We start from the raw sequence: 12,627 nt of genomic DNA, 5'->3' as shown, positions 1-12,627 counted from the left end.
TTCAGAAGAAAGTACGAAATGTACTTGATCAAGGATTTTTTAAGAAGACCCTGACTTGATACAAGGTTTTCAAAAGCATTCGCTTGCTTTGTCCCAATCCAGGTGTTAGGATCAATTGTAGCGGCTTAATGCAGGCCCCGTCGGCAACTCAAATTCGTTGATCAATTAAATGTTGTAAAAAGATTAAAGTGGCAACAATTAGATATATAATAATCTTTGATATTAGTATTACCGGAGATTACACACTTGGTAGAGCTTGGAAAAGCCTGTGAAAAGCCAAACCAAAAACAAGAAGGACTTGCAGGGAAAATTCTCAATTCAATTTTTTTACTAATTCTTGAAAAAAATCTTGCTTCATATTTTTGACTACCTCCTTAATTTTCGATCTCGAACCAGACTTTGCTCTGGAAAGATAAGTTTTCCAGGCTAGTAGACACGGTTGCTCATAGCTCTAATTCACATATGCAAATTTATCCTTACTTATCTGATCTTTCGAAATTAAAGAACTTGCAAGAAAAAGCAAAACTGTGTTCATTGTAATTGCAATGAATCACATTTTAACTCAGGTAATTGTATTCAATTAAATTTGGGTTAACGCGATCGAGCTTTTTCAATTATGAATTACAATAGCACTTTCATGCACATGACAAGTTTTCACGCACGGACTTTTGAATCAGTCTTAGAAATGCATCGTCAATCAGCACATAAAACCATTTGTTTACCAACATTTTCTGCTCAGTTTTTGAAATGGCCTGGACAAATCTATCTCATCAAATTCCAACATATTTGGCAAACCCTTGTTGCTAAATTGAGAGATGTTCAAAATTGTCATAGGTCTGATTAATGATAGTTCATCTTTTTTCAATGAATACACATAACATTTTATATCACATAATTTGACAAGTAATTATGCAGTTATCGTGTTACTTCAATCCCATCCGAAAAAAATGTCAATTGTTGCCCTATCGATAAGACGAATATTTCTGTTCTGTGAACATAGTTAATATCATAGTTTGTCGCCAGGAAATATACCGGTGTGTTTTTGATAAGTTTCGGAGCAAAGTAAAAAGAGCATCAAGAAAGAAACCGCTTGGTGTAGCTCAGCTGCGGAAAGATACATTCATGCCACATCATGCTAGTTTTGAAATGCTAAAGCTCTTTTAAACTTCGTTTTATGCAAACAAAAGATTGCCCACGTCAAGCTGCCATCATCAATTTCATTGTAATTGATTAATGTACACATCTAAAGTGCCCAGACTGTAAAACAAATGTGGAGCTTCGTTGTTGCTTTCGCACTTTTCATTGGAATTGCCAACGCCAGTTATGGTGGCGGCCATGGAGGAGGTGGTGATGGCGGCGGAGGAGAAGGTGGAGGGCATTTCTCCTTTGGCTATAAGGTTCATGACGGATACAACAACTTTGGCCATTCGGAAAGCCGAAATGGAGGTTCAACTAAAGGCCAATATCATGCCAAACTGACCGATGGCAAACTCCAAACCGTGAATTACCATGTCAATGGATAATCCGGATATGTGGCCATCACCATTCCATATGTGGCCATTCAACGGGTACCGATGAAAAACCAAACTCATTAAATGATATTAGTTGTAAATGAAGAAATAAAAGCACGCATTTATATTGCCCTTGCCGTGAAAAAAGGCTGTCAAAAAGTCAAAACCTCATTTAGGGCCTCGCAATAATTAAATCATTCATTGATTAGTTAGGTGTGTTGACACGAATGATAATTTTGCAAACAAATAACTAGATCAAAAAAGCTGCTAGCCTTGTCACATATACTTTTAGCCATATTTCAACGATTTTTTTGAAAACAGCAACCCACAGAGCACTCTCAAAGAATGGCATTGGCTGAAGTCGATTTCTGATAAAAACAAGTATGTTTCCTCGGGTATAAAAATTGGTGATCTCTGGGAGAGCTTTGAATTTTCCTGCCCATGCGGTGATCACAGTACCCATGCTAGATGCCGGACATCCAAACTTGAAGTGTCCCTACTGGCTTTTGATTACCCGGGGGGAGGGTGAGTTCCAGTGAAAGGTCAAAGCTGTTGTATTGACAATACCTGTCATTGTTATGGAAGTTTAGTCTTTGATTACTATTCAGATGCTGATCCACTGGAATCAGAGCATACTGTTATTAGAATACTTGTGTCTAGCTTAATAAATTACTCTATATACCTCAGTTTGCCAAAAGTTTATAACATACTTTGAACTTTATTTTGACCTTTATTTGAATCCTTATTTGAATCCTCGGCTTTCTTTTTGCATCTTGAGGTCCTTTTTATGCATAATTTTGAGAACCCTACTGATTGATAAACTTGATTGTTGAGACACTAGAATCTTTAGAGGTAAAATTACTATCGAAGATAACAGTTGCTCCGCTACGGACCAACAAAAAAGAAATCCATAAGTTTAAGAATGAGACAAGGTTTTGTTAAGTTGAAATTAGCCGACTTGATACAATCGAAAAGTTGTTTTTAGATTGTTTCTGACAAAGAATAGATGGTACGTGGATCATTAAAGTAGTGATTCAACAACTGCAAAAGTTAGCTTTTACATCAATGATGCCCATATCTGGCCCCTCGTGACCTAACAAAAAAGATGATTATGAGGTGGCTTTCCTTTGTTACTGCCAAATTCAAAATAATTTACAATCTCATCATAGGGCACCAGGGGAAACTTTCTTGCCATTTCATTTGCAACTTAGCTTCGATTATACAACTTGGTAATGTTTCGGAAATAATATTTGAATATAAACATGTTGAAAAAGATTGCGAACATTCATTCAGATATTTTTGGCCCCTATCATATATTATTGACATTTCGTTGTTTATTGGCTTTTGAATTGACAGAAACGCCTGATCGGTTTTTGTAGCTAATTATTGCTATGTTGCTAATTTATTGTTTCAGACTACAAAAGCTTAATAACCTCAACCAAAATGGACCATATGCATTTGTAAAAAATCAGCGGTCTCGTACTTCTGCCTGGTATGGAGGAAATCACGAAAAATGTTACGTAGAGTCAGCTGATGTGTAACATCTTCCATGTTTTTCCTCCGAAATAATGTATTAAACTCTATAAAAAAACGTAAAAAAAATAAAAACTTTTCCAGAAGAAAAAAACTATTGACACGAATATTTTCGCGTCCTTGAGCGACTATTTGTCTCAATGCATTAACTTTTTGAAGACATTGAAATTTGCCTTCACAGACTTACAATGAGCAATGCTTTGTATTTCTTGCCTTCCCATGAAATGAAGTCGTATCGGGAAATCCGTATGTCTGGATACTGCCCAACTAAAACCAAGAAAGCATAATCTATGAACACCAACTAAAATGGTTTTCAGTTGAAGCCTGTCGCTCTATGTAAAATGCAGGAAAACATGCTCCAATCGTCCCTAAGTTTAGAACCTTGCCTTGTCAATAAGTGCATACGTTCGTTCTCCCCATCTGCATTGGTCGACGCATTTCGGATCTACCCATCACCATAGGTGCGCCTACGTATGGTACAGGGATCGAGCTCGTTTGGAGGCAGAGATGCGTCAATGAAACCAAGTATAAAAGAGCGGGCCTCTGAGACGTCAAATCACTACATCCGCACCTCCTAACAACAACACATCATGCAGGTAAGCAAGGTGGAACGAACACCAGTCGCTCATTTAGTAGACATTGAAAGTGAACCGTCTTGTGTCTTCTTATCCAGGCCTTTTACATCTTGGCCTTCCTCCCTGCCCTGATCCTCGCTGAGGCTGATAGCGGCTATGGATATGCCCCCAAGTTCTACTGTCGAGACACCAACACCTCCATCTACGCCGAGGTCTGCGTTCCTGGCTTCACCAACGAAGTCAAGCCCGTTGAACTTGACGTGAAGTAGGCTGCTGACGATGAGTATTGCTACACCCAAACCAAGACTGAGTGCGAGGAGACCACCAAGAACGTGGAACGTGAGATCTGCACCTACAACTATGTGGAGAAGAAAGAGACGCTTTCTGCCACTACCACCCAGGTAAGGATCAAATGATTACCGTACGAAGTGGGCTTAAAACCAAATCAATGGCATTGTGAATTTAAAGCCAACTGAACATGAATGTGCTTGGCAGGTCACCTATGAAGAGAAGTCTGAGACCATGAAGGTCACCACTTGCAAACCCTCTGCCGGATACGGACCCGAGCATTATGGTAGCAAGGGAGAACACCAATACTGCCATGAGGAGTACCAGACCCATGAGTACAGAGTGCCCAAGGTTGACACCCCTGTGGATGTCCCCGTTGAGGTGTCTGTGCCCGAGCCCGTGAAGGAGTGCTTCAAGAAGACCCTCGAGATCACCGAGGTCGTCTGCAAGGACGTTGAGGAGCGCAAGTGCATCAGCTTGACCAAGTTGGAAGAGGCCAAGGAATCGGTCGACCAATCCGAGGTTATTTTGGGCGATCCCGACTGCAAGCAAGTCACTCTTACTCTTCCCACTCAGGCTTGTTCCAAGCAACACGGTTATGGTCATTAATGAACCAAGTTGTGAACAACAATCTCCCCATCCAATCTTCCCTCCCATCAAAACTTAAATGTGTGCAAAATGTTGTTACAGAGTCGGATCTAGTCAGTTTTATTAAACTTTTGTGCAAAAACGGAGACAGAAACCAATGGGTCCACATAACCTGTGTGGTACTGATTGGTTACTTCTCCTTTGGAGCTGTGATATTTTTCAACCATTATCAATACGATCACATGCAAATAATGGCATAATGTTATATCGGTGTGCAGAATAAAACAAATGTTGAATCCTAATCTGTTCGTTTTCGTGATTCGCCTAAATACGTACATCATCACAAAAGGCTCTTTCCTTGGCTGATAATTGTCCGAAGGGGCACAATGAAACAACTCATTTCCGGGGACGGACAAAGATCTCCTTTGAAACACTCTTCTGAACACTTCTTTTGTTCCCCTTTAAGAGGGTAAACGATGCAACACGACCAACAATTCATTACGTTCCAAAGAAGTAACCAAGTAACCGTCTTATGCAAAAAGTCGGCAATGGTGGTAAATTCAATAAAAAAATCAGGCAGTTAAGTTTGTAGTAAGTAGTAGTACTTCTGGCATCTTCCTCAGCAATTAATTTACGAGCCATAACTATAAACGTTTAATCAAATACGCTTAAATTTGATTAGTGATCAGTGATCAGTAAGATTTCTGTAATGGCCCTATTCGTTGTTTCAACTTAACAAGGATTGCTTTTCGTCAGACTTGCGATATTTCACTTTATCAAAAAACGGCATTACTTATGATCGAAAACCTGAAATGTATTTTCTTACAAGGTAATTGAATTGTCGTTCGTTTTAGTGGTTTTCAATCGCATATTTTCCCACACTTAAAAATGAGTAAAGAGTTTTATTACGTTAGAAAAACCCTTTTGCACATCCTTCCCCTTGAAATTGACTTTGGGAAAAAGGATGATAGGATAAATTAACGAAACGAAGTGTTTTCATAGTAAACAGATAGACCTTGAAGGAGTTTATTCTTCAGATTGATTTTGCACCAATGTAACAGATTGGGATTGGCGTTTACGTCACTTTTTCAGTCTTGGCAAACCTTTTTCCAATGTAGACATTTTCAATTTAATCAAGTCTTGAGTCCGGATTTTGTGGGATTAGCAAAGACACTGGCCATCACGGACATTTTAATTACCAAACTGATTTCACCATCCGCTGTTATCAAAGGCGTGGTCTGGCCGTGGACAATTATATTCTTCTCAAGTTGTGAATTGGCTTCGATAGTTGCTCTGCCGCACTTTGGGAGATCCACCACAACACAACAAGGTCATGGAGATTTATCTATCATTCTGAAGTGGTGATAACTTCATTCCGATCAACACTCATGAGGTTTTTAGGGAAATGTTTATTTTCCAAAATGCACTCGGTTTTGCCGAAGATATAATATAACCGAATAAGCAGTGTTCTTGTTTTTTTTTGTTTAGAAATGATCATATACAACATGGAATAGCAAGTCAGAGTGAAAGAATTGAATCTGATTACTTGCGTAAAAATTGGCGAGTTGTACTCAAATATGAAACCTTTATTTTAAAATAAGCCAAGTTCACTCCAAAACAGGATAAAAAATATCCAAATAGTTGGAACATGAGACATTTGTTCATACATTGGAATGCCTGTTTTTTCAACCATTTAATACAATTTCTTTCACTATTGGCTCTTTTACATTGGAAATCAATTTTAGATCTGGTTAAATTATGCAGGAGAAAGGTCAGCGTGTGGAATCGAGTATTGTTTTTTCCTTGCGACTTGCAATTTATTACAAAAAAAAATCTTGTCAATTCTAGCAGAAAACTTTTGGTGAATCAATGAGATGATAAAAATACAACGTGATTTTTGTGATAATTTAGCATTATAATTTATTTTTAATTAGTTAACAAAATTTATGTTAAGATATTAGGGAATGTTTGGCTTTGTAGACAAATAGGAGCGGGATTTGCCAAAGGTTTGCATTCGCGCAACCTTGAATTATTTTGTTCCATGATTTTGTCCTAATTGTAGACAAAACATTAAAATAAGCTCACATTAGGGACGGCTTTGCAGTATTTTCAGTTATGTAATATGATAGACGCTATGAGTACTTATGAAATGTTTATTTACGCCAACAAAAGTATGAACTACATTTGTACCTATAATTCCAAATGCCTAACCCTTTTTTGAATAAAAACAAATGCTTCCCCTATCACTTTTGAATAAGCAGACAAAATAATCACTTTCATTGGATCCGGAATGGATCGACATTGCAAAAAAATGCATATTGGATGTATTTCCAATTTCAAGGCCCTCGCACAAATATTTTACCTCAATTCTAGGAATGTTGGGATACAGAACAAGTTTTAATTCTCCCTTTTTACTGTACAATATATTTGGTAGTAAACACAAATTTCGAATTATTTATGGAGGATCATGCAGAGGTGTTGATAAAAGTGAACGAATTTCTGTTGCAATATCAAAACTGAACAAGTTACTGGAAAATTTATATCAGAATGTCTTTTGGCTCTCGTAGGGATTCTTTTATGCCCGAGGCAACTTTCCTTGATGTTGCTAAGGTAAGTAGGGCTTGCCAAAACTTATGACTAATGGTGCGTCTACGATGTTTTTTATCAAATGTGGGTTGGTTTTGTGACATCATATGTTAGCATTCTTGAGTAACGATTAAATGTGCAACAAAAAGTAAACGCATCTCGCATATCTGCAAGCAAAGAAACAACCCTATATCCACGAAATTACAAGGGGGATCTACAATTTCAATTTTTAGCTCATTTACATGCTACAGATGGGGCAAAAAAAGGGTTTCAGAGAAAAAATGATGTCCGGTCGAGCAAGTCGACTCAATGAAAATGACTCAATAATTGGAAAAGGACGCCAAATTATATTCTTTCTTATTTATCCTTATGAAAACATGGAAATGTCTTGTATCATGCGCGATACCAATTATTTAGATTCAAACACATATAGCATCCCAACGAATGAACTTAACTCCCTGATTTTTTTTTTGAATCTACCACCATTGCCGATTTTTTGCATAAGACGGTTACTTGGTTACTTCTTTGGAATGAAATAATAAAACTCTTTACTCATTTTTGAGTGTGGGGAAAATATGCGATTAAAAACCGCTAAATCGAACGACAATTTAATTGCCTTGTAAGAAAATACATTTCAGGTTTTCGATCATAAGTAATGCCGTTTTTTGATAAAGTGAAATATCGCAAGTCTGACGAAAAGCAATCCTTGTTAAGTTGAAACATCGAATAGGGCCATTACAGAAATCTTGCTGATCAGTGATCACTAATCAAATTTAAGCGTATTTGATTAAACGTTTATAGTTATGGCTCGTAAATTAATTGCTGAGGAAGATGCCAGAAGTACTACTACTTACTACAAACTTAACTGCCTGATTTTTTTATTGAATTTACCACCATTGCCGACTTTTTGCATAAGACGGTTACTTGGTTACTTCTTTGGAACGTAATGAATTGTTGGTCGTGTTGCATCGTTTACCCTCTTAAAGGGGAACAAAAGAAGTGTTCAGAAGAGTGTTTCAAAGGAGATCTTTGTCCGTCCCCGGAAATGAGTTGTTTCATTGTGCCCCTTCGGACAATTATCAGCCAAGGAAAGAGCCTTTTGTGATGATGTACGTATTTAGGCGAATCACGAAAACGAACAGATTAGGATTCAACATTTGTTTTATTCTGCACACCGATATAACATTATGCCATTATTTGCATGTGATCGTATTGATAATGGTTGAAAAATATCACAGCTCCAAAGGAGAAGTAACCAATCAGTACCACACAGGTTATGTGGACCCATTGGTTTCTGTCTCCGTTTTTGCACAAAAGTTTAATAAAACTGACTAGATCCGACTCTGTAACAACATTTTGCACACATTTAAGTTTTGATGGGAGGGAAGATTGGATGGGGAGATTGTTGTTCACAACTTGGTTCATTAATGACCATAACCGTGTTGCTTGGAACAAGCCTGAGTGGGAAGAGTTAGAGTGACTTGCTTGCAGTCGGGATCGCCCAAAATAACCTCGGATTGGTCGACCGATTCCTTGGCCTCTTCCAACTTGGTCAAGCTGATGCACTTGCGCTCCTCAACGTCCTTGCAGACGACCTCGGTGATCTCGAGGGTCTTCTTGAAGCACTCCTTCACGGGCTCGGGCACAGACACCTCAACGGGGACATCCACAGGGGTGTCAACCTTGGGCACTCTGTACTCTTGGGTCTGGTACTCCTCATGGCAGTATTGGTGTTCTCCCTTGCTACCATAATGCTCGGGTCCGTATCCGGCAGAGGGTTTGCAAGTGGTGACCTTCATGGTCTCAGACTTCTCTTCATAGGTGACCTGCCAAGCACATTCATGTTCAGTTGGCTTTCAATTCACAATGCCATTGATTTGGTTTTCAGCCCACTTCGTACGGTAATCATTTGATCCTTACCTGGGTGGTAGTGGCAGAAAGCGTCTCTTTCTTCTCCACATAGTTGTAGGTGCAGATCTCACGTTCCACGTTCTTGGTGGTCTCCTCGCACTCAGTCTTGGTTTGGGTGTAGCAATACTCATCGTCAGCAGCCTTCTTCACGTCAAGTTCAACGGGCTTGACTTCGTTGGTGAAGCCAGGTACGCAGACCTCGGCGTAGATGGAGGTGTTGGTGTCTCGACAGTAGAACTTGGGGGCATATCCATAGCCGCTGTCAGCCTCAGCGAGGATCAGGGCAGGGAGGAAGGCCAAGATGTAAAAGGCCTGGATAAGAAGACACAAGACGGTTCACTTTCAGTGTCTACTAAATGAGCGACTGGTGTTCGTTCCACCTTGCTTACCTGCATGATGTGTTGTTGTTAGGAGGTGCGGATGTAGTGATTTGACGTCTCAGAGGCCCGCTCTTTTATACTTGGTTTCATTGACGCATCTCTGCCTCCAAACGAGCTCGATCCCTGTACCATACGTAGGCGCACCTATGGTGATAGGTAGGCCCGAAAATGCGTCGACCGATAAAACATGTGGAGAAGGAGTGTGCGCTTGATCTTAAAGCAAGCTTGAAAGCGAGGGAGGCCAGTAGAAGATATTTGCGCTTACTTTTTCGGAAGTGGAGAAGTTCGAGAGTGTCAAAGCGCAATTCGAGCACGCATCCTATTTCGATCAAGACCCCACCCAAAAATGGGGAGGCCGAAAATGGGTGTGTACAAGCTGTATCTTCTCATATGTTGAGGTAGTCAATGGATCGCCGGGAAGTTTTATCAACATGTTAATGATCACGAAGAATCCTTGGTTGGCAAATGGAAACAGTTACCTGACAATGCGTCAAGTATGCTAGATTTGTTTGTTCTGAACAACGTTATTTCATGAGTCAAAGATTGATGGGGAATGCCAATTTTTTTAACTGGAGGGTGATTATTACTATCATGATATCCTAGATGAATCCACCTAAGGGGAGTTCTTTCTTCTTTTTGCAAGATTATTGCACACATTTCGAAATCATTGGCGAAGTTATGGAATGATTAGGACATGACATTTTTGATCGGTGTGCAACAACTAGTAGACAATTTTTTTCATTAAGGGTTATCGTCAAACATTGTGAAACCTCAATAATTCAGCCAACCTCTCTTTTGAGAATGCGTTTATCTTTTTTGTTTTGCCTAAATAAGTACTGTTTCTGTGTCTTAAAGGCCTCGCGTGAAATATATCGGAAATCCTCAAGCAACGTGTTCAGGTCTAAATAGGAAATCTTTAATGGATCGGTGGGAACTTTTGAAAGAGGAGAACCATCACCATTTTCATCCTAAACACAATTTGCCAATCCTTCATAACAATTTCTATGGCAAGTTATCATTTTTGAATATCTAAAACAGACTTTGATTGAACTTCCAAACTCAATCAAATGGTTGTTACTCTTTCTTTATGGTATAGTTTGCCTTGTTGGAAGAAAAGTCATCATTTTTCAGGTTATTTGAACATAGTACACAAGGGCGTCTTCACTTTCTTTTCTCGATGCCTCGGCGATTTTGTCCAGTTTCACGGTTATCTGAGGAAAACTGGATATTACTTGACAACTGATAAACATCCATAATGAATGTGAACCGTGAGTGAGAAACGGCACTCTTGAACTTTTGCTTTCTCTAACGCCCAATAAATTTGTTTTGGCTCTTTGGGGCGATGCCCTCACAACTCACCGACGTTTCAACTAGTTTTCCGATTCCTATTATCCGACAACAATGGTTGCCTTCCCCTATTAAAGGAAATATGTTCGAATTTTCAGTGGCCATAAATCATCTCGGTTCTAAAGGAATTCTCGGATTAGGCTTGGGTTTGACAGCCGCCTAAAAGTTTTGCAGGCCCATATTTTGAACAAGATCACTGGGGATTATCTCCGACAATAAAATATTTATTTGATCTCAAGGGATGCCACCGAGGCTTGTGACTTATTGAACCAAAGGAATTTTTGGTCGATGAACCAACAATTTTGGGTGTAAAACACTGAAGCCATATTAGAATAGCTGTTTCTTTTCGAAAACTGTAGGCTCTTAGCTTGCTTCATTGCTCCAGTCCAATCTAATGTCAGATGTACGAACTTATTCATGTTTTGGTACTGTTGAGTTAAAAGAAAGCGTTTTAGTGCCTTATGATTGCACGCTTGTTCAAAACATAGAATTAATTCCTATTTACACTTGGATGTAATACGAGGGTTTTGCTTTATGCATTAAGTAACGCCGTTAGAAATAAATCAATTGTTCTAAATACATCCCAGCAAAAAGAAAATCACGAATGAAACCCTGATTGTTATTGGAATTGCCTCCCGTAGATCTGGATTCAAAGAATTTTCTGAGCGAGAAAAGCTGGTACTTGGTGACGGATGCCTGCACAAGATTAGAACTTTCATACTTTAAACCTGTTAAGTGAGTGCTTTTGGAAAGTTGCCCATTGAACATGCTGTTATTCGGACTTTCAACCTACTTCAAACAATTACTTGAGCAAGGAATTTATCTGCTGTTACCGGACATGGCTGCAAAATTTCTTAACAACAGACCGTTGTCAAAAAGTTGAACATTGAAAAAGTTCCGACAACTCCCAAAAAGAACCTTAATGAACAATCCCGGCAGAAAGGTAATTTGAAGTTTAACAAGGAAATGTTTAAACGGCATTTTGAACACCAAAAAGGTACAAGAAAGTTAAACATATTTATCCCAACCATATTAAACAGTTTCCCTTCATTTTCCAAATTTGATTTTCCTCGATCAGAATTCAAATTTTGTGGTCAAGAAATTGAATAACTGTTTGCATTTACCAGAATGTTCATGCTTTTAAGAGTGTGTCTTACAAGCAACATTATGTTGCCAAAGACCTTTCGTAACAGATAGTGAAATTTTTATACGTCTTCACTTTGACTTATTCCTTCACTTCTCGTCTTTTCACAAGTCCCTACCTACAGAATGATCTTTAGGAGAAGCAAGAATAGACACTGAGTAGATATTGAATAAAAACGGCGCTACTGATTATTAACTTCTATGGTACAAATTTTCTTGCTTGAGTTAACCCTCCCAGATTTATATCATGGAATAAGGAATTTTAAAGACGCATACACTCTCATTAAACACTTAGTGAGAACCAACTTTAGCATAGCAATGCAATCCTTCGAGAATTCATACCAGGCTATTAACGCCTCCATATCTTGTGTTCATGATGATTCCTGGCGCAGAAATTTTGATCATCTGGTTTGTTCATGCTTCTACTTTCAATGACATAACTAATTTGAAGGGCCTAGACACGGACTTCTAGAAATGTGGACTGCAAACGGAAGCAAAGAAGTATTATCTCCTAAAACGTTCACCTTATTCCACATAAGCACTTCATAACACCCAAAGATGTTTTTGAATAGATAAACTTGGCCAAATTTGAGCCCAAAAACTATGCTCAGGGAACTCAGGAGACATTGCCAAAGTTATGTAGTAAACACTACATCAAATTCAAATTTTCGACCTGTGCTTGATCAATTACATAAGCTTTTGGCAATTTCACTTTGAAACGAACCACTTTACAAGCAAATGATATATGCTTTCAGCTGAAGAGAT

At 38.8% G+C, this 12,627-nt stretch overlaps 3 protein-coding genes across 3 annotated transcripts in view; 2 read left to right on the top strand and 1 right to left on the bottom strand.

Annotated features, from left to right (window-relative positions):
* The first annotated feature begins 3,374 nt into the window (after positions 1 to 3,374).
* LOC131889823 (uncharacterized) lies at positions 3,375 to 4,797 on the top strand. The gene is given in 3 exon segments (XM_059239022.1): positions 3,375 to 3,640; positions 3,718 to 4,020; positions 4,115 to 4,797. Coding segments are annotated over 3 exon segments (711 nt in total). The 5' UTR covers positions 3,375 to 3,634; the 3' UTR covers positions 4,517 to 4,797.
* Positions 4,798 to 8,224: 3,427 nt separating this feature from the next.
* Positions 8,225 to 9,510, bottom strand: LOC131889822 (uncharacterized). Its single transcript, XM_059239021.1, has 3 exons — positions 9,382 to 9,510; positions 9,002 to 9,304; positions 8,225 to 8,907 (listed from the first exon to the last, which is right to left on the bottom strand). Exons 1-3 carry the CDS (start codon positions 9,385 to 9,387, stop codon positions 8,506 to 8,508), a joined length of 711 nt encoding a protein of 236 aa, XP_059095004.1. The 5' UTR covers positions 9,388 to 9,510; the 3' UTR covers positions 8,225 to 8,505.
* A 142-nt stretch (positions 9,511 to 9,652) lies between these two features.
* LOC131889816 (FMRFamide receptor-like) overlaps positions 9,653 to 12,627 on the top strand; it is a 32,396-nt gene continuing 29,421 nt past the window's right edge. Inside the window, exon 1 of the mRNA XM_059239013.1 lies at positions 9,653 to 9,737. The gene's annotated coding sequence lies outside the window, so the exon portion shown is untranslated. The remainder of the gene's footprint in view (positions 9,738 to 12,627) is intronic.

This window comes from Tigriopus californicus, chromosome 11 (assembly GCF_007210705.1).
Source record: "Tigriopus californicus strain San Diego chromosome 11, Tcal_SD_v2.1, whole genome shotgun sequence".
NCBI lineage: Eukaryota > Metazoa > Arthropoda > Copepoda > Harpacticoida > Harpacticidae > Tigriopus > Tigriopus californicus.
The sequence above is the reverse complement of the archived record's forward strand: the minus strand, read 5'-3'. Positions and strand labels throughout refer to the sequence as shown.

Coding starts and splice junctions, on each gene's coding strand:
- LOC131889822 (XM_059239021.1), bottom strand. Junction 8,908..9,001: donor TTTCTGCCACTACCACCCAG/GTAAGGATCAAA, acceptor TGTGCTTGGCAG/GTCACCTATGAAGAGAAGTC.